Here is a 23,485-nt window from a genome sequence, read left to right on the forward strand (position 1 = left end):
CACACAGAAATCAAATTTAAGAAAGAGCAAACCCACTCTCAAGGTTCAAGCCCATCAAAGGCCACAACAAACTATACTTCAAACTGCCCTCAAGGCATACCAAGAACAGGGGTAATAAATACCCAACCTACTGGGCCTATTCAGTAAAGAAGCAGGTTAATTACATGGCCCAAAATACCAACTTGACTGGAGGCGTAACTTGCACTCCTAATACACTTTTAAAACCTACTTGGCAGGTAGGCCGCATACACAAGGGCTAATCCCATACTAAAGAGGTGACTTGTATAAGAGACTTTACTACATTAAGAAAGGAAGAAACGGTTGTGAAAACAACGTCACCTCAAAACAATAGGAGTGGGAGCTCGAGAGGGTTTAGCACTCTCTATCCCAATTTATAGTTAAAGAGACGAAGTTTTACCAAGTGTCTATTACATTTTAAAGATAGGTTACATGAGAAAAGTTTCGAACCTGCCCCGAGGGTTAACCTGCTGAGCTAGCGAGAAATGAGGTTATTAAATGGCCATTACCTAATGGATGAACTGCTGCCCGAAGAAAGAGGCGCTTCCCTCCCCCTGCTACATAATCACACTAGGAGAGATGTTACTGAAGTGGCCAGGAGACCAGAAAATCAGCAGTTTATATACCCTCGTGGAACATTCGAGACCTTTCGTGAATGATAAGACACACCCACAGCAGTTTATTGGTTACAGAACACAGTTACAGAGCAGGGTGAGGAAGAAAGCCTCGATTGGCCGAAAATTAATTTAAGAAATTCGGGATTGGCTAATTTCAAAACTGGCGGAAAGAAAGGATTAACATTGCCAACTCTCAAACCACAGAACAAAATTTAGCAAAACAAAACTTATGAATGTTAAATTTCTTCAGGACAGTTCATTCCTTTACACCAGAGTGCGTTATTACCGTGTTTTAGAGACATCCGTTAGAGAACGTCCAAATTTCTTGATCCGGTGGAAACAAACACAAGTCGAAATAGACACCGTTCAGAGACTGCAAAATTACCAAATTTACTGTGGTGACATCTTTCGAGAAAGCATTGGATTAATATAGTTTGTTAAAGTTCAGGCGTTCTCCTGTAGAGGAGTTTCGACTGGCGCAATATTTGAATTTGCATCATGGAGGTGTACCGCCCGGTACTATTATTATTATTATTATTATTATTATTATTATTATTATTATTATTATTATTATTATTATTATTATTATTATTATTATTATTATTATTATTATTATTATTATTATTTATTTATTTTCCATTAATTGTAGGTAAGGAGATAAACAGAGTAAACTACAGCGTGTCTGACTCAAATGTATAATAAAAATAAAAATTAATATCTTGAGAAGTAATAGAGATACTCATTGGTGGTTTGGTTCTACAAGCAGAGAAACTCAAAATAGGTAGAAATTCAGTATGACTTACCACACTTTTATAGCATGATAAGGATGAAATATGTTAGAAATCTTAACTAGACCTTGTAGAGGGGAAATGTGTTCACTGCGACTGCTAAGAACCCACCCACTGTCCCCCAGAAATAATTTTGCTTTTATAACCTAATGCAATTTATCACGCGCCATAGTCCATCTATGTACCAGCATTTCCATTGGGTGAGACACAGTGGGATATGATATCACTCCCAGCAATGGAGTGAAATGAATTACGTTACCAAACCGCGCACAAGAAATGCACAACTGCACAATAAATAAACAAGTGAATGCACTCTGTAAAGAAAGAACTCTATTAAACTCGTGTCCAGACCAATGGAAGACTCACGTGGGATACTAGAGGCCTAAGGGCCGCTTCGTGGCTTCTAACCTGGGGGCTTATGTCCCTAGACCCCCATTGCTTGGACCAGGCCAATGGCTTTGTCACTAACCTACCCTAACCAATCCAGACCAATTGTTTTGTCACTAACATACCCTAATGTATCCAGAACAATGGCTTTGTCACTGTACGTGATTCGTAAATTCAAAAGTAGCGTCGCTGCAACAAAATACAGTGCAATTGTGCCTAGATGCGTGCACTCGAAAATGGTCTTACTGAACTTTTGCCCTCAAAATGTTTTACATACCTGATACACCTCAATATGCATATCAGTAGTGGTGTTGCAGATGCTGAATCCATAGTGCACTTCCGCACCATCAGCGTGCTATCGAAAGCGATCTGCCAGTTTCCCGAAGGTGTCTGTGCCATTTCCTGATTGATATGTACGTGGGGAACATCGTCACTTAGTCAAAGTTGATACTCCAGCCAAAAACAATGTCGTACAAGCTTAGCAGACAGCTAGTGAGACACGTGGTGTGTTGTACAGTCGTCTGAGCTGCCTAACCTTCGAAGGAGAGAGACGGATGGGGCACTTACCTTGCATGCCAACTGTACGTTGAGATGCTTGCTTAATTACAAATTCACACGTTAAATGCAGTTTTCACATTTAACCCTAGAACTGCTGCAGTTATTTTCCTCAGTACCCATCATGAAAAGTAAGCCATGCCTGTAATCACATATTAATCCTAATAAATCCATGTTATACATCAATAGAAAGCTGAAAGACTGATCTACACAAGGATCACAGAAATAATAAAAAGACATTGCTACAATTTCTGACTATTGTAAAATAAAATTATATATTTATTGAATAAAGGGAATTGTTGATATATTTTGCTCTAAGAAAATAATTTCTGACAGATAATTTATTCCTAAAATATAATATTCTGAAAAACACAAGTATGTTCTTATGTATTCCCGCACAGTTCTTCACTTTTCATTTAGATTGCTAAGTAAACCGCATTTTTTTCCTTGAATCGGATTTTGAGTTTTTTCACGAATCTTGAAACTACAGATTATCTTAGTTTTCTTAGGTCAGTTTCATATTTCCTGTGGTGTGATCAGATTCCTTATAACAATCTACAAAAATATCAACAGTTCACACTTATCCATTCATTGGCTTCTTCAAATATTGGCGTACTGCCAATAGTAACAACATAACCTTCACAGACTTGAACATCATTCCGGCTTTTGGAATTTCCCATTACTTCTGAGGCACCTTGTACTTCGCTGTCACTTTCGTTACTTTCAGGAATGATTTCCTCATCGGAATTAACACCATATTCATTGTCACCAACAGTACCGTCACTAGGATCTTTGAAAATCAAGCGCTTGATTTCAGAACCCTCAACAAAGCAGGCTGCCATCTTGATTCTAAGAACATATCAAAGTACTTTCATTTCTACAGCTAAATAAACCTCTCCAGAACATTGCTTGTTTTTCAGACTTTTGAAAGTGAAGATAAAAGTATCAGTATTCATCTGGCACCTATATTAGTGCCATGTGGTATCTTGTTATAAATCTACAGCTGAAGAACGACACCATCTGTCAGAAAGACGATCGCACTTGACAAAACAGTGCACCGTCTTCTAGAAAGACGGTCCGCAGTTCTAGGATTAAATCAGCATTCGAGCAGCTATCGCAAATGCTACATTTGCAGTGCAACAAAACACGTGCAGATAGGTGGAATGCAGTTTCGGCATCTGTCGCATCATTAATGGTACGCGTATCCAGGTGTAGTAGATTTTAAAAATTTTAAAAATGTGTACTTGTAGAAGCAATCCGCCAATGATTATCACTATTACTTCTTAAGATAGTAATGTTTATTTTGTTATATAGTCAAGCCGGACACCCTGTAATGCTATATTGTGTGTCTGTTTCAGTACGGACAGCCTGATCCAGACCACCATAAGGGACAAGTTTAGGGAGTGCACGGTGCTGACGGTGGCTCACAGGCTGAACACCATCATGGACTCCGACAAGGTGCTGGTTATGGATTCAGGAAGCATGGTGGTAAGTTCCACTCCATGTGGGTTTCTCAAATCTTCACATCATATCGATGCTGCTAGAAATGTTTTCAGCTTTCCACTTTCATTGAATTTTGAGTTGTGTATACATGTGCTTCATCTGCCCAGCAACGGACTAGTAAATAACTAAGGTAGGTTCTCGTGGCTCATTGTATTAAAATAAATGAAGAAATAAATACGCTAATTGGATTAAAGCCACAGCACAGCGTGACGATCCCTGAGTCCAGTTGGTGGGGAGGGGGCATGAATAGTATGGTCGTGACTTCTACGTTCCTTCGAAGAATTTCTTAGCTCATTGTCAGAGGCAGACCTTCACATGCCCTGATGAAGGCCAATGTTATTTTACAATTGGTTTTACGTTGCACCGACACAGACAGATCTTACGGTGACGATGAGGCAGGAAAGGGCTAGGAATGGGAAGGAAGCGGCCGTGGCCTTAATAAAGTTGTGAAGATGAGAAACCACGGAAAACCATCTTCAGGACTGCCGACAGTGGGGTTCGAACCCACTATCTCCCGAATACTGGATTCTGGCCGTACTTAAGCGACTGCAGCTATCGAGCTCGGTAATTTGGCAGAAAGATCGACTTTGTTAATTATAATATATATATGGCTTTAATCCAATCAGCACATTTATTTCTTTTAGTTAATAACTTGTTCAGATGTATCGAGCGGATGGCTAGTTAATCACTTTATTTTTGACGTTGCAGCAGTGCACCAGAGGTTTTCAGCGATGTGAACTTGCAAAAGGCTAGGATTGGTAAGGTAGCAAGCATGGCCTTAATTAAGGTACAGCCCGAGCATTTTCCTGCTGTGAAAATGGGAAAGCACAAAAAAACATCTTCAAGACTACCTTGGTGGGATTCGAACCCACCATCTCCAGAATGCAAGCTCACAGCTACGCAACCCAATCTGCACAGCCAATTCACTTATTAGTTTATCACTTGTTCTGATATTGAATTTAGTAACCCTAGGACTGGCTAGTTAGCCAGTTGAATTCCCCATCGTGACTGGGAATCGAACCCAGAGGCATCTGAAGACCACTGTACTGACCATAGAATGGATCCAGTCAAAGAGATGGAAGAAGAAGGGCATGGCTTTCAAACTCATCCAACACCGTTACAACAAACATTTGAGATCGTTTCAGGCAAAAATCAACTCCTACACAGCTGTAATTAAACCAGAGGTATTATACACTGACTTAGCAAATGTCATGGGATAGTCACCTAATAGCATGTGGGGCCTCCTCTGGCCCTGCAGACTGCAGTGAGATGCCATGGAAGTGAGTCGAAAAGTCCCTGGTGGTCCTCTGGATGCAGCTGACACCAAATCGTTTGCACAACGGCCACCAATGCTGGTCTGTTCGTGGGTGCAGGATCCATGGCACAAGCCTGCGTTCCAGGACATCCCAGATATTCTCGATAGAGTTCATATCGGGGCTCCTGGGTGGCCATGGCAGTCATTGGACCTCCGCTGCATGTTCCTGGAACCATTCCATGGCGACGTGGGAGCGATGTGGCGGCGCGTTATCATCTTGAAACACCGCAGAACCGTCTGGGCGCTGGAAGGCCAAAAATGGGTGGAGATGGTCTCCCAGCAGCTCAACATACTGTGGACCATTCAAAAGTCTCTTCCAGAACAACTAGGAAAATGCACCGCAGACCATAACAGAGACACCACCGCCCTGGACCACACCTTCGAGGCAGGCTGGATCCATCGCTTCATGTGGTCTGCGCCATACACGGTGCCTCCCATCAGCATGGTGCAGCTGAAATTGTGATTCGTCCGACCATATCATGTTACGCCATTGTTCCAGTGTCCATCCCTGGTGACTGGCGACAAATGCTCGTCGTTGTGACCGATGATGTTTGGTTAACAGTGGCATCCGTGTGCGACGCCGGCTCCCATACCCTATAGAACCCATGTTCCTACGGATTGTCCACTGGGAGACGTGTCTAGCATGGCCTGTGTTGAATTGAGCCGTGATTTGTCGCACGGTTGCCCGTCTGTCACTATTGACAATCCGTCTCAGATGTCGCCGGTCACGGTCATCGAAGGTGGCTGGACGGACGGTCGTTCGTCTGTTGTGGACAGTGACACCCGCATTCAACCATTCACGATACACCCTGGATACGCTTGATCGTGTGAAGCTGAATTGCCGCACCACTTCTGAAATCGCACTTCCCATCCGTCGGGCACCATCAACCACCATACCCTGTTCGAACGGTGTCAGCTCACGATGACATTCCATGTTACACCTGTCACATGCACAGCCTCTGCTCACAAGGTCTACTATACAAGTGCCGCTGGCACAGGGGGCGTGTGGTGCGCAGACAACACACCTGCGCATCAGTGCTCTGCTATCCCATGACATTTGCTCAGTCAGTGTATGGATCAGAATGTTTAACTTTCAGCAAAAGAGGTGAACAGGAGGAACTGGAAAAGAAAGAAGGCAAAATACTTGGACCCCAAAAGAATAAAGATATTTGGATGAAACAAAAAAAATAACAACCTCTATCGCAACAGAAACAACTGCAGACACAATTAAAAGATGAAGACTACAATTTTATGATTACCTTCACAAAATGAATAACAATAGGCTAACAATTTTTTTATTATTATATCTCGAAATTAGAACACACCACCATTTGGCTGGAAGAGATACAAAGACTGAAGATCGGGGATGACATAATAAACAACAGGGTGGCCTTCTGGTGACAGAATACTTCTGCAGATTTTTTGCTTTTGCATATTCAATGTCAACCTCAGAGTGTTATCAGGGGAACAGGCGCAGGCAATCAGCCGACGTATGAAGGAGTTGTGGGAAGGAAAGGAAAAGGAAAATGCTGTACCATAGTCTTAGTTTCTAAGCAGTCTATAATTGGCCAAACTCTTTTATTAACAGGAAAAAAAAAGAAAAAGTTACCATGAAGGTTGCTGCAAAAAGAAGAGCGTGACACAAACAACATCCATTTAGAGAGTGGCGTATACTCAGTAATTCATGTCAGCTTTGTGATCATTCATTCATTCAAGCAATCAGTCAATCAATCAACCAGTTACATTTGATCTGCATTTAGGGCAGTCAGCCAGTTGTTATTTACCAAGTCTTCTCTTTAATTTCAAAGATTTTGGAAATTTATCAAACACCTCCCTTGGTAATTATTCCAATCCCTTTCTTCTCTTCCTTAAATGAATATTTGCCCCAATTTGTCTTCCTGAATTGTAATTTTATCTTCATATTGTAATCCTACTGCTTTTGTGCTCCTCAAAGTTCTGTAGACCTGGTGTTCTTGACATGTAATGTATTATTTTCAGGAGTTTGATCATCCCCACATTTTGCTCCGGAACAGTGCGGGATACTTCTACAAAATGGTACAAGAAACTGGAAAACACATGGTGGAGCAGCTTACAAAAATTGCTCAAGAGGTGAGACATTATCTGTAAATACTGCAGCTACTGACCTAGTCTGTGCTGCTCTTAGGAATCTCTTACTCACTCACTCCCTCTCTCCCTCCCTTCCTCCCTCCAGTGTTATTTTGAACCTCACTTGGTCCATAACCTCGCCAGCCATCTTCCTCCAGCATTCCCTCTTCGACCAAGCATCTTATATCTATTCTTGCTGTGCAGACATCATTTTCTAGGTCTTCCTGGTGGTCTCTGCCATTCACAATTCCCTTCTAGGCTACAAGATCTTTTACCTGAAATACAGGGACATGTCAGTTCCATATGTGCCGCTACTTTGCCGGCACCATTTCCTCTGCTATTGGCGACATTCTTGCTAATATAATTTTTAACTTAAATTACTGCAAAATTGAAACAAAAATTATTCTGACAAAACCACATATGCATATTTCTGCATACCTGCCAACCCTTCCGATTTACCTGGAAACTTTCCGATTTTTAACTCCTCTTTCGATTTTCTTCCTATTTTTGACCAATATAACCTCCAGTACGGTCAGTACTCTTCCCCTAGGACGAATTCTTATGTGCTTGTGTAATTTACGCAACCTCATTTTTAAGCATATTTACTGGTATTTGATGCTTTATTTGGCGGGTGGATCATCCGTCGCCTTCGTGTATCGTATTTCCCACTCACTGCAGCAGCGTGTGTGCTGTTCAGGTGGGAATTCGAGGCGGTAATCGTCCTACGAGTCAGAGAAGGTAATGCGCACTAGCGACCGCTAGGGACTCCGTTGATCGGGACGAAAGAGTGAGTTTGTTATTGTGTGGTTCGCGCGCTCGTTTCTGTGCGTAGTTTTGTTGGAGTTTTAGACCACGTGTTTTTTCTTGCGGTTCTGTGCTTTTCCCCCTGTCAAAGTCATATGTTAATAATGTACGAGACATATTGATATGTTTTGTATGTGATAGTTTCACGTATTTCAGTGCTTTTGTGTTGATCAGAGTTCATAATTTTAATGACTTCAATGTGTTTCAGAGAGTTGTGTCGGTGACAGTTTGTGATATTTTCTCTTCACATGATAACTACAAAACATAACAAACGTTATCTCCAAGTGTTCAGGGATACCTATAAAACTGAATTTCCGTTCATTTTACAGTCTAATAAAGGAAACTACTATGCATTTTGTTCTGTGTGTCAGTGTGATATTAATATCTTGCACGGAGGGAAAACAGATATTGTGGCTCACAGTGTCACACAGAAACACAAAGATAGTGCTAGCTGTCTCAAGAGGAACAAAAAATTAAGTAATTTTTTGGTAGTTGGGAAGGAAGATGATGCAGTCACTCAAGCTGAATGTTTGTTCACGGCGTTCATTGTCGAACATAACCTTGCATTGTATTGTTCTGATCATGCAGGGCCATTGTTCAGAAAGATGTTCCCAGATTCAGACATTGCGAAGAAATATGCGTGTGCTAGAACAAAAACATCTGCCATAATTAATGAAATGGCCCGTGATGTAGATAGTAAGGTGATTCAAACTTTAAAGACTGAACCTTTTGCAATTTCAAAACTCTATCCTAGCGTCGTCTTGTTTTTCAACAAAGAATTGAAAAAGATTGAAAATCGTTTGCTATCCATGGAAAATTTGGAAGGCAATTCTACTGGTATTAATATTGCTAATTTGCTCCTGGATGTTCCGATGGGAAACTGTATAGCTTTTAGCGCAGATAATGCTCCTGTTATGATGGGAAGAAAAAACGGTGTTGCTGCTAAACTAAGAGAGCAGTGCGAAAACATTATTATTATGAGATGCCCATGTCATTTGATTAATTTGGCTGCCATGAAGGGTGCAGACTCCCTTCCTGTCAAAATTGATGAGATGCTAATTGATATTTATTATTATTTAGACAAAAGCTTGAAGAGAAAAGATCATCTCAAAATGTATCAAGCTTTGTACCAAACTGATGTTAGAAAAATATTAAAGCATATGTGTACACACTGGTTATCCTTGGGGAAATGTTTGGAAAGATTGATTTCAGAGTGGGAGCCACTTCAGAGTTTTTTTAAGGATGAGGTAAAGCGGTCCATTGGCACAGACACATCTCTGAAGTATTTCCAAATTCCCAAGCTAAAGGCACATGAAGATACAGAAATGGAACGTGGTCCTTGTGTCAGTAGAGTACAAGACCAAGCTTCTGTTATTTCTGGAAAAAGGAAGGTGGAGAGTAGTTCATCTCCATCTGTGAAGAAAATAAAGGAGTCTAGTTGCACTGCCAGTATTTCACGAGAGGAGAGACTATTTCTTTTTCTGTCTTCAAACTTTAATAAAGCATCTTGCTCATTTCTGGCATTTATCATCCCTATATTTGAGAAAACTAATAAAGTTCTTCAGTCGCAAACACCTCACATTCATGTCATAAGAGCAATGCTGACGGATATGTTGAAGGACATTCTATGTAGGTTTTTTTAAGCCTGTGGTAATAAAAAATATCCTACAGTTTTAGAAGTGGTCTATCACACGAGAGAGAGAATCAGAAAGCTGATGATGATTTAGTAATTGGCTGTTCAACATCTCATCTTGTAGAAAATCTGGAACCTGAGGAGAAGAAAAACTTTTATTTGCACGCCAGGAACAATTTTATTGCAGTTTGTGATTATATTATTCATAAATTTAATTTGAATAGTGATGTTTTTGTTAATGCTCAAGTAGCTCAGATAAGTTCTTTGCAGACTTCCTCCTTCAATGCCGTAAAGTATTTTGTTTCAAAGTTTCCTGTTATATTGCCAGTGAAAGATGGTGAAGATGACCAAGAAGCAATGGATGCATTACAGTGCCAGTTTTGTGCTCTCCAAGTGGAGGATTTACCATTGTCTGTTGTCTGTTCTTGGTCTGCTATAGGGGATATACGAGGTGCAGATGGGTGTTTTAAATATGATAGAATCGCAAAAGTAATGCCCTCAATATTGACAATTCCACACAGCAATGCCGAGTGTGAAAGATTGTTCAGCCAGGTAAAAAAGACGAGGACACAATTCCGATCATCTCTGAATGACGAAAATCTCAGTAAACTGTTGGTGGTCAAATCAAGTCTAAGTAGAAAGTGTTATGAGCAGCAGTATGACAGTGCATTGTTGAAGAGGGCGAAATTAGCTGCCAGTTCAATGCTAAACAAGTAAACACAGCAGTCTCTATCACCTACATGCGCACTTTTTAGCGATAGATTTGTGTGCGGGTTTGAGGAGTAAGGAGGGAGCGCTTCCGGTTCCGTTAGTACTGCCAACTGAATAGAAATAAAATCCGGAATGAATCGATAATATGATCGATCTATATGAATTTTCTAAATCTTTGCTATTTTAAGCCAACAACTGTGTCACACACATATTATATAACATTTCTCGATGCGAATCTTATTCCTAGTGTGAATTCTATAGTTTGGCTTTGTTGTATAAATAACAACAGTAGTAGTACGTGAAGTGTACGCCAGATGTCGCACAGCGGTGCATAAGCGATTCATAGTTTGTGTTTCAAAGATTGCCAGTACGAATCTCGAAGATTGTCGAGGTCGACCGCTTCAGCACTACGATGTAAATCTATCGCTAAAAAGTGTGCAGATAGTATATTCTTCACAATTTGGTAGGTTGTAGTCAGTTCTTGACTTATCTGTCTAAATATTACTATTCGTATGTATGTGTCATAAATGAGAATGATTATTAGGTACGTTTTCTTGCAATCGTTTTTGTTTTCTTAGTTTAAGATTTTAAATGTAATGGTTAATTCGCATTGTTACTGTAGATATGTATGTCTATTATCTTGTACTCTTTTTACCGAGACCGTGGCACAATACACTTGATGAAATCCAAGAATTAAAAAATCTTCCTTATTTTTGATTTCTAAAAGTTGGCAGGTATGTTTCTGTAATATTCAAGTAATCGTTGTTGCAAATAACTGAGAAGTCATTGGAAAGTTTCCAGGAAAATTCATCATGGATTTGACTGTATTAACACATAATCTAGATTGTTGAGAAGTCCACATCATGCTCATAGCCAAGCCAAGAAAACTCTCACAACAGAAGTATTGCTCCCTAGCAAACAGAGTCAGATCTCAACAAGTTTGTGCAGCTGAACAAACGGGAGCATTTTCCCCTGCAAATGTGAAAGCAACTTCACTCCATTGTTTACACATGTTGACATTATTCACATCCCACTCCTGTATCTTATCTTCATTTACAAGTTGCCTCTTTGCGGATCAGTGGTAAAGTGTTGGCCTCCGAATCCCAAGATAGCGGGTTCAAACCCGGCAAAGGTAGTTGGGTTTTCGAAGAGTGGAAAAAGTCCATGCAACATCGATATTAGCATGTAAAAGATCTCTGGTGACACATTCGGTGTTTACCCAACAAAATTCATTAAAATCTCAGCCATAGACACTCAAGAGAGATTCAATTTACTCTGACCCTAGTAGATCTAGAGTCAACCGGAACATCAAAAATTGACGAGCATGCAGCCAGGTGGTGTCAAATTAAAATGTCTGAGCACGTTAACTGAGGCCATATGATTAATTTTTTAAAAATCGTGATTTGCAAATGCATATATTTCATCAAACATGACCTCTTCATCAAAGATATTCATACCTGTTTTGGCTGTAAAGAAATTGATTTTTACCTCAAATATCTCCCTCTCACATACAGTTTTCAAGAGTGTACATTAACGACAATAATAAAATAGGAAATTATTCAAAACAGAGGACATTCCAGGGGACTGTCCCTGGGAAAGAGGGTTATCCAGGAACCTTATTCTAGAACCTCTCTTATCAGATCTAGACATTTCCCCATACTATCATGATCTCCTCCCCCTTGATCACATTTATGATACAAGGTCTCTCATGTGTCTGGCTCCTTCTCCTCCATTCTCCATCTTCATAAACAGACCAGAATATCTCCCCTTAGGACCTTATTCTCGGTTGCAGTGAGTTTGTTTTGTCTATTTTGTTAATGTCCATGGTTCAGAACTACAGTAGAAGTCCGTTATAAGTGAGAATTCATAAGGACGAAAAATGTACTCGCTATAGTGAATTGTCGTTATATGTGATTTTTGTAAAAGTCGTGGGGGGAAACCCTGTACAGACTAAAGTCAGTATGAAATGGCAATCAGTTTGTTCAAAGCTCATGTTTTTGGGAAGATATCCACACTACGATTTATTCATTAGTTATTTGTTGCAAACAGCCAAGCTCATGGGGAGGAGGAAAATGATGTTGGTGAAATTATGCTTGAGGAAGTGGAAAGGATGGTAAATAAACTCCATTGTCATAAGGCAGCAGGAATAGATGAAATTAGACCTGAAATGGTGAAGTATAGTGGGAAGGCAGGGATGAAATGGCTTCATAGAGTAGTAAAATTAGCATGGAGTGTTGGTAAGGTACCTTCAGATTGGACAAAAGCAGTAATTGCACCTATCTATAAGCAAGTGAACAGGAAGGATTGCAACAACTATCGAGGTATCTCATTGATTAGTATACCAGGCGAAGTATTCACTGGCATCTTGGAAGGGAGGGTGCGATCAGTCGTTGAGAGGAAGTTGGATGAAAACCAGTATGGTTTCAGACCACAGAGAGGCTGTCAGTATCAGATTTTCAGTATGCGCCAGGTAATTGAAAAATGCTACGAGAGGAATAGGCAGTTGTGTTTATGTTTCGTAGATCTAGAGAAAGCATATGACAGGGTACCGAGGGAAAAGATGTTCGCCATACTGGGGGACTATGGAATTAAAGGTAGATTATTAAAATCAATCAAAGGCATTTATGTTGACAATTGAGCTTCAGTGAGAATTGATGGTAGAATGAGTTCTTGGTTCAGGGTACTTACAGGAGTTAGACAAGGCTGTAATCTTTCACCTTTGCTGTTCGTAGTTTACATGGATCATCTGCTGAAAGGTATAAAATGGCAGGGAGGGATTCAGTTAGGTGGAAATGTAGTAAGCAGTTTGGCCTATGCTGACGACTTGGTCTTAATGGCAGACTGTGCCGAAAGCCTGCAGTCTAATATCTTGGAACTTGAAAATAGGTGCAATGAGTATGGTATGAAAATTAGCCTCTCGAAGACTAAATTGATGTCAGTAGGTAAGAAATTCAATAGAATCGAATGTCAGATTGGTGATACAAAGGTAGAACAGGTTGATAATTTCAAGTATTTAGGTTGTGTGTTCTCCCAGGATGGTGATATAGTAAGTGAGATTGAATCAAGGTGTAGTAAAGCTAATGCAGTGAGCTCGCAGTTGCGATCAGCAGTATTCTGTAAGAAGGAAGTCAGCTCCCAGACGAAACTATCTTTACATCGGTCTGTTTTCAGACCAACTTTGCTTTACGGGAGCGAAAGCTGGGTGGACTTAGGATATCTTATTCATAAGTTAGAAGTAACAAACATGAAAGTAGCAAGAATGATTGCTGGTACAAACAGGTGGGTACAATGGCAGGAGGGTACTCGGAATGAGGAGATAAAGGCTAATTTAGGAATGAACTCGATGGATGAAGCTGTATGCATAAACCGGCTTCGGTGGTGGGGTCATGTGAGGCGAATGGAGGAGGATAGGTTACCTAGGAGAATAATGGACTCTGCTATGGAGGGTAAGAGAAGTGGAGGGAGACCAAGACGACGATGGTTAGACTCGGTTTCTAACGATTTAAAGATAAGAGGTATAGAACTAAATGAGGCCACGACAGTAGTTGCAAATCGAGGATTGTGGCGACGTTTAGTAAATTCACAGAGGCTTGCAGACTGAACTCTGAAAGGCATAACAGTCTATAATGATAATGTATGTAGGTATGTTATTTTTTTAATTCCAATACTACGAGAACACATATATTCAATTTCATTCTGAAAAAATAGAAACCTAGTATATACACTCCAACATAAAACACAAAACTTCACGGTATATATATATATGATTCTTAAGTTAACTGTATATGTATTGTGAAAACATATTTCAAGCACCAGTAGAGGAATGATAAACTCGCCATGAATGTACATGGGAATAGCCTTTCCGAAATGTAACCAGACGTGAAAAAATAAACTTTTCTTTTACAATTTATTTTACCTTGCACCGTTACAGATAGGATAGGAAAGGGCTAGGAGTGGGAAGGAAGGGGCCGTAGCCTTAATTAAGGTACAGCCAAAGCATTTGCCTGGTGTGAAAATAGGGAACAATGGAAAACCATGTTCAGGACTGCCAACCCACCATCTCCCAAATGCTACGTGACCCAAAATATAAACTAACCTTTGAAATCAGTGATGCACTCTGCCATATCTCGAGGTGTGTCATATTATCACTTAATTTCAGTATATACCATTAAAATGAAGCAATCGTTTACTTCAGCCTTTATTCCTAATGAGTTAACTACTGCTATCGGCCATGTTATTTGCGCATTTATTATGAAAACATGTTCTCTTTTTTTATTATTTTGAAATCCCGGGCTGAGTGGCTCAGACGGTTAATACACTGGCCTTCTGACCACAACGTGGCAGGATCAGTCCTGGCTCAGTCCCAGGAGTATGTGAAGGTACTCGAATACGTCAGCTTCGTGTCAATAGATTTACTGCCACATAAAAGAACTCCTGCGGGACTAAATTCCGTCACCTCAATGTCTCCAAAAACCATAAAAGTAGTTAGTGGGAGGTGAAGCAAATAACATTATTATTATTATTATTATATTATCATTTGAAAATTTTCTTTACAGAACAGCAGTCGCCGGGTATTACCAATCAACTCCAACATCACCTTCGTATGTTGACGAGAGATTTCGCTAGTGCGCATAGCAAGAAAATGATACCAAACATGATTGATCGTATTGTGTGGCAAACATTTCAGTTTTCTTATTCAAACAGCGTCGACTAACCTAACTTAACCGTATATGTATCAACAACGCCAGTAGAGAAATGATAACCTCCTTGGTATAAATTTACATGGGAATGGCCTTTCAGAAATTTAACCAGATGCGAGAAAATACGAACTCGCCTCTGAAATCAGTGATCCTTTCTGCCATATCTTGACGTGAATCTCATTCTTGTTTAATTTCTGTATACAGTACCTTTAGTATTAAAATTAAGTGATCGTTTATTCAACCTTTATTTCCAACAGTTAACAACTGTTATCAGCCATGTTATTTACACATTTATTACAAAAACATATTCTCCTCTTTCATTTTGAATTTTATTTACACAGCACCACTCAATGGGTATTACTAATTGACCCCAACATCACCTTCAAATGTCAATTAGAGACGTTCGTGCACATAGCAAGAAAACAATGCCAAAGATGATCGACCGCGTTCAGTATAATTGCTGGAGTGCATAAATAGTGATAATGGAAAAATAGCGCACGCTTAGTCGCCTGTAATATTGGATGCATCAGGGATACAGTTCTCGCTGTAACCGAAGGATAATACACAATTTAATATAGGAATTTTCAAGGGACATGAAAAGAACTGTCATTATAACGGGGTTCTCGCTATATGCCGTATTCACTGTAGTGGACTTCTACTGTATACTGGCTGTGCTATAGGGGAGTAAATTCTTATTTTGTTTGTTATGACAGTAATTTGGATTTTATCACATCTCACATGACAAACAACGTTCTACCCGTATTCTTTTACCTCTTCAAATATTAGGCTGTCAGGTGCAGTACTTGCCTTATCCAGGAAAAGTGATTTCTCGGAAAGTGGGAAAGCTGCTACAAATGAACCCTTTCCCACTCAGTGCGCCGATCTGTCGGCCTGAGAGGCTGTGGGAGAAAGCTCTCGGTGCCGATACATTGGCTCTGTCCTTTCTAGGAATTTTGGTCATTTGCATGGCTGTTAAATGGTAAGAGTTGATTGTGACAGTAACTTAAAGCATTGAATTTGCATTTTACTCTACAGATATATCCACCAGCCCTACAAAATATTTTAATTTTCGACAAATGAAATCTGTTGACCGTGAATGTTTATGTTGTGGTTATTCAAAGTTGTTATTGCGTGGATCTGTTTTGGTTGGCTTATGAATACAACAATTTGATCTTGCTATCATTTTAGTTTAGAGTTTATTTCGTGTGTTCACTGCACTTCGAGAACTATAATTGTACTCTCCTTCTCATCACTGCGTTGTTGCATGTGCCTGCTTAATGGCTAGGCCATATTCAAGGCCGAATGAGGCTGAAAGTTATTCTCGTTATGTGGGAAGTGACACAGTCACAGCTGCTCACCGTGCATCAGAGCGCGAGGTCCTGACATCGATGACAGTGAATAACTTTGTGCCATGCTTCATGAGTGAATTGCAACACACACATCATATTGATATCAAATTATTCAAAATTGGATGTTCTTTTTTTCAGGCCTAAGAGTAAAGAAGGAAGAAAGACGCAATAATGTCTGATCTTTCTATCATTGAAAACCATAATTTATTTTTTAATTAATTTTCAAAGTTTAAAAATTTTGTTTGGCTTTACTAATGATAATATTTCCAAGGTATATCCATTTCCAAAATGCTCATAGTTTCCTGTGTTAGTGTGATTTATTTTATTTTAATATGCGTTAAAGTGTTACATGTTGATTTATTGTAATTTGGTTGGAAAATCACAAAAATTAGTTTGAGCTTCTCTGAGCATATAGGCTGAATGTGAAAGGGTTAAACCATACAGATTTAATAGATAAAATTATTGCTAAGATTTTCACATGAGTGACAGTTACACATGCATAATGTCAGAAATTGGACTAAAGTAATGTTCGGCTCTTCAGTCTGCCAAAATTAACTAATCTATAATTATAAAAGGAAGTGTTTATGTGTCTGTGTGTCTGTGCACGATGCCCAGCTAAATCTACAGCAAGCAGAGATCTGAAATTTTGACCATAGTTAGATGGAAGGGGGTCCGAGTGCACCTCGAAGCCAGAATTTTCATTTTAGCTTTCGTTGGTGAGTTACGAACGTAAAACCATCGGAAAACGTGCATTGGGATATGACAATCCAACGTGCTGTCACCAAGATTAAATGCATAGAGTCGCTGTCGCTAGGCAACATACATAAGATAGGTAGAAAACACAATATTCAAGGAGCCATTTTATGTGCAGGGCGTAGGAAACCGTTTCTGTTCTTATACGGTGTCAGAGCATATGACGCTGTTGATGGTGATTCGTCCATCGGATCGGGAGCTATTCGAGAGGAGTGGGCTATGTGCCGGCACCGGGTTTCATCCTCTTCATTCTTACTATCATATATAATGTCATTCATTTCATCGCATTAACTCGTGATTAGGTTGACATCATGAGAGTCATCAAGTCGTAAAAATTCGCTACGAACATTCATCTCACTTCATACCCAAACCCCGTACAGAAAGGGGACAAGGGTTGGGCACTTATACATTTAGAGGAAACATATATGACACAAGACTGACGATAATAATAAACAAGGAATAATACATATATCAGTCAGGATGCCATTGTAAGTCCGTGGAATAGGAAGCCATTTTCCTTCAATCCATGATGTCTGTCTGTCTGTCTGTCTGTCTGTCTGTCTGTCTGTCTGTCTGTCTGTCTGTCTGTCTGTCTGTCTGTCTGTCTGTCTGTCTGTCTGTCTGTCTGTCTGTCTGTCTGTCTGTCTGTCTGTCTGTCTGTCTGTCTGTCTGTGTTCATGTATGCGATGCCCAGCCAAATCCACGGCAAACAAAGATCTAAAATGTTTGTCATAGGTGGGCACAGGTTTTCACCTAAGACGCATGGCTGTGTCTGAGAGCAATTCTTGCACGAAGACATGAAGCTGTCAACGTCATCAACAAGCAACACTCACAATAATTATCCGGTTTCCTATAAATTGAAAAGTCTCTCGACACGACATGTCATACAGATGAGGCTGTCAGCTACACAACAGAGATTTTGAACAATTTGGAGTCACCTGGAGTACCCTTGAACATCTTGGGGTGGACGATTGTAGCACCGATTATCCTTCTCAGGAATATGAATCCTTCCCTCTGAAATGAACACGGCTCTGAAACTGATGACGAATATTACTGAAGCCACCATCATGACTGAGCATGCCGCAGGCGAAGTAGTATTCCTCGGACTGTAACTCCATTGAGTAGGAAGCCATTTTCGGTGCGCGGCACGAGAAGCCATCAGCCCGTAATATTCGGAAGTATTTGTGTGTACGTATGCAAAGCCCAGTCAAATCTACGACACACAGAGATCTGAAATGTTTACATAGGACAATCGCTCAAAGTTGTAGGACTTCACCTTCGAAAATGGTGCTTTTACCATTGTCAACTGTACATGGATTGTTCATGAGTTCGAAAGGCAATCACAATACAGTACACATCTTACCTCCAAATGGAAGGATATTAATATAATTTATTCTGAAGCTCTAAGGAAACAATATAGTTTGTATTATATAACATGGTCTTTTACATGGTTTTGATATTATTTGTACCATCCATCAACCCGGTATCTTAATCCTTGAAAGTAACAATATAATAAAAATAAAATAATGTATTTCATGCAATTTACGTCAAAAAGATGTGAGTTAATATAATGCTTTAATTTGCTTTTAAATAAAGAGTTTAGAAACATCTAATGGTTGAATTACTAAACGGGGGCAAAGTCGCGGGCACATGCTAGTACATTTATAAACTACCTGAAAAAGAAACAAACAAAGGCAACACGACCCAACCGAACAACAAATATGGAACAATAAATCGTTCGTATAAGTTTAAATACCGTGGTGATTGGATCCAATCCAATGGACTAGGTACAGAGGCCCTAGCGGCCAGAGCAAGGAAAATGGAGGGAGCTTTCCGAACAACCTGGAACAAATATAACAAAATATGCTCTCCTCTTTCTTTCTTTCTTTCTTTCTTTCTTTCTTTCATCTTCATCCACTCCCTTTTCCAGATTCTCTCTGGGTAGGGTAGTGTACCAAAACCCTCCACCTTACTCGATCTTTCCCCCACTCCTCTTCTAGTACTTTATTGCTATCAACTCCTCTATTTGCAATACAGGCCACAACAGAGCTCCTCCATCTCATTCTAGGCCATCCTCTAGGCCTCTTTGCAGTCTCTGTATCCATGAATGTTCTCCTTGGTATTCTCTCTCCTGGCATTCTCATCATGTGTCGAAACCATTTCATCTTTGCTATATCAATATCTTCTTGAAGTTTACACACTCCCACGTTTCTCCTTATTTCGTCATTTCGTATTTTATCTCGTCTTGTCTTTCCCTGTATGCTCCTCAAGAACCTCATTTCAGCTGCTTGTATCTTTCTTTCGTTCCACTTAGTCAACGTCCAGGCTGCTGAAGCATAGGTCGGTAAAGGTTTATAATCGGACGAGTATAAAACCTTCTTGCACTTCATTGGCACATCTTTGTTCCATACAATGTCTCTCACACACTGGTAGAAACTTGCAGACTGCTGTATTCTTAAATCAATTTCTCCATCCAAATTTCCATCTTGTGACATCACGCTGCCCAAATATTAAAAAAATTTCACTATTTCAAGAGGTTCATTTCCTATTCTTATCACTCCCCTGGATTATCTGTTACCTCTCGTCATGATCAAAGTCTTGCTTTTCGCAGTACTAATCTTCATTCCAAAATTTCTTATCTCCTCATTCCATAAATCAACTTGTGTCTGTATTTCCTCTTCATTATCTCCCCAAACTACTGTACAATGTCATCAGCAAAGAGCATAGACTTTACTTGCTCGCCCATCATCTTCTCCTTGAAATTATGTAAAATTCTATCCATGATGATAATGAAGAGTAAGGGAGACTATACACTTCCCTGTCTTAAGCCTGTCTCAACTCTGAAACATTCACTTTGACCCACTTTGGTTCTAACATAGCTTTTGCAATTTTGATACAATGCTATTACTATCTGCATTGTTTCCTTCCCAATCTGTGCTTCTGCCAATGAAATCCATACCAAATTCCTTGGAACGCTGTCAGATGCCTTTTCAATATCTAGAAATGTTACTACCATGTCCTTTCCATATTCCCAGTACCTTTCCATCATGTGACGGAATGTAAATATTGGGTCAAATGTGGACCTGCCTCTTCTGAATCCATACTGGTGTTCTGCCAATCATCCCTCTACTCTGTCTCTTATTTGTTTATCCAAGATTATTTCAAGGATCTTAGCTGTATGAGGTATGAATGTCACTCCTATGTAATTTTCACATTGCTTCCTGTCTCTTTTCTTGAAAATTGGTATCGTGACCCCTTTCGTCCACTTTTTTGGAACAATCTTTTCTCTCCATATCACTCTGAAGAGTCTATACAACCACTCTAGACCAGTTGCTCCTGTTGCTGTTATCATTTCATTGCTTTTCTATAAATACCAAAATTCACCATTATAACAATGTCGTCAAACCAGTATCTCTCTCTAATGCCTTATCCTCTCTCAGAAATGTGTGCTCGCCAAGTTAGAGCAAAAAGAGAGAAAGATTCTCTACAACATTCTTGGCCAAAATTACAAAAATGGTATGTACATAAGAAAGTCCAGACAAGAAATCTACTCTAAGATAGAGAAGATCACGGGCTGTGGTCACTACAATCACAATTGGATTGACTTATAATGTAACCTTGCTTGTATTGAACAGGTGGAACCACAATATATTTTTAAATTAATTGTAATCTCAGTTCAGTACGGACCAAATGAAATTCTTATCATTCAGCAGTTCCCTGGTACATTAACATCAAGAAAGACCTTGAAGGAATGGGTCTACAACCGTATGATGCGTACAAACGAGACCTCTTCAGAAAGTTCTAGCACGGATTAGGCAAATTACGTACAAAGCAAGAATGTTAGCACAAGAAGTATTGAATTTCATCACTTGATGCAGTTTTTCTCCATTTTGGATTTGGCAGTTTTTGCGCTGGACAACCTCATATCATCGCATCAGTATCCATTAATACCCTGTATGTGTTCAGTCTGCACCCATGAGGAGTCTCTTAATGCAGAAAATATTTATCAACATACTCATCATCATCATCATGATTATTACTATTATTATCATTATATTACAATACTGAATACTGTGTTTGTTTGTTTGTTTGTTTCTTCCACAGAGCTACAAGAGCCAAATTAGTTGATGACCACCGCAATAGTCTGTACTTAATTGTATTTATTCCAGTATTGTACTTAAAAGCAACAAATAAAGATATATATATATATATATATATTTTAGTTATACTATTTGCTTGTTTCCCTATAAACCTCCAAATATATAACTTGCAATATTTGCTTGCTTCCCTGTAAACCTCCACATGTCATAATTTACATCATGTCTTTAAGGAAGAACATCAGAAAGGTATACAGTATGTTCATTTCCAGTTACATGTCCATTGCTCGCGAAGTACAGTGCAAGTAATATGTAACATTAAGGCACAGAATGACTCTGTAATGTTAAGGTCTTAACGTGTGGCAGCAGGACATTAAGTGCGGAGAGCTCACATACTACTTTAAAACTGAAGAAAAGAAACTGTGCAAGTTGTTAAAGATGAGAATGTGAAGAAATATTATTGCAATTGATAAACATTATTAGATATTTGCATTGATGCTATCTAATTCCAACTTTCAGTGCATGTGTTACTTGTGTTATCAGATGGGAAAAACATGCAATGAAAGGTGGAAGTCTTTCGATTTTAATTAATCAAATCTTATTGGTCTAACACATAACCGTGTTTAATATTTTATATCTCATGGCTGATGTACCCTTATTTTTCATATGCAGTTGCTTGAGAAAATAATCCTCGCTTTCATCTTGCATTGGTTTTACTTCATGTGTCTGTATAAATACAACAGTACAGGGCAGTGCGAAACAACATGAACCAGAGAGTTGGTCATACGGATAGATAATTTGAAAGAAATAATTCGATGTCATTTTATCTGCTGCTGAAGTTGGCATCACTGCTGCTAAATCTGTACGTGGCTAAAAAATGGCACGGGAGCACCAGACCTACGAGCTGACAAGTACACCACGGTGTGTTTGTGTTTGATGCGGATTTCTCTCAAGCCATTCTGAAGACACGAGCAGATTTAGCAACAGTGTTGTGCAAAGCACATTTGAACTATCAAAGGATAGAGGATGGTCATCAATTGTCATAACTTATAAACCCATTTGAATTTGCCCGCGAAGTGATCTGATTGGCTAACTTCAGCAGCCAATAAAATAACAAGAGTGTGAGATATCAAATTATTTCTTTCAAACTATTTATAAGCATGGCGGACCTTATAACGCACATTGTTTCCGATCACTCTGTATACTGTGCCTGCTCTCAGTGGAACTCTCCCGTAATCCCAATCGCAGCAGCTCTCTCTTCCCTTGTCTGGTGAAAGGCATAATCCTAGGGCATTCTCCAGCCTAATGAGCTAGATTATGACAATTTTGAGCTGGCTGTAATTTCAGTATACCAGTATAGAGTGTAACGTATAAAAATGAGACCAGTTTATTATGATACTGTAATTTGCTTCCCAGCATGACTTTACTTATAGGTAAGTTATGGAGAAGAATTTACATTTAGGGCAATTTTAAAAATTCAAGTGATTCAATTTGTGGAGAAACAGAAAGCACATGTATTACTTCAAAAGTGAAGAAAAGAAACAATTCAGCTTGTCAAAGATGAAAATGTGAAGGGATATTATTGGTCAAACACAATACCGTATTTAATTGTGTATATGGGCCAAGAATTTAATGTGACAGTGTGACATGTGAGTGAAGTTATGTGCTTCGTCTTACCTGAAAATATTTTTCAACCCCCCTACATTGGCATTCCTGCTTGGCTACATTGCTCTCGCCTATGCCTTTGCCCATTCAGGACCACTCTACACGTTCTCTCTCCATCGCACCGTTCCGTGCACTATTGGCCGCATGGTGTGCTCTCAACAACTTCCTCGTTGTCTTTTCTTTTCAGTATAAATAATGATGCGAGCTCAAGAGATGACTAGCGGCACGTGAGGTGGGGCACAGGGGAATACCTTTCTCTCTCTGTTGCCTCGGCTATGCTTCTTCCTAAAAGTATCGTCAGCCGGCCAGTCTCCCTTTGATGATACAAGTGGCCAGTTGAACAGTTCAGTAGCGTTGCTTTTGTCTGTGTGTTGTAAGCATTGAATAGTGTTTCATAAATTAAGGCTTACATAACTGGGTTATAAAACATTTGTGTTATTATAGTGCTACTTAGTATTATTATTATTATGGAACCCTTAAAGAA

At 39.5% G+C, this 23,485-nt stretch overlaps 1 protein-coding gene across 1 annotated transcript in view; it reads left to right on the plus strand.

Moving 5' to 3' along the window:
- The window catches only part of LOC136858052 (probable multidrug resistance-associated protein lethal(2)03659), a 327,592-nt gene extending 306,136 nt beyond the window's left edge, over positions 1-21,456 (plus strand). The window contains exons 23-25 of the mRNA XM_068229848.1: positions 3,724-3,853; positions 7,182-7,292; positions 21,344-21,456. Of these exons, the coding sequence (XP_068085949.1) occupies positions 3,724-3,853; positions 7,182-7,292; positions 21,344-21,367 (265 nt within the window). The 3' untranslated portion in view covers positions 21,368-21,456. The remainder of the gene's footprint in view (positions 1-3,723; positions 3,854-7,181; positions 7,293-21,343) is intronic.
- Positions 21,457-23,485: the final 2,029 nt, after the last annotated feature.

This window comes from Anabrus simplex, chromosome 1 (assembly GCF_040414725.1).
Source record: "Anabrus simplex isolate iqAnaSimp1 chromosome 1, ASM4041472v1, whole genome shotgun sequence".
Lineage (NCBI taxonomy): Eukaryota > Metazoa > Arthropoda > Insecta > Orthoptera > Tettigoniidae > Anabrus > Anabrus simplex.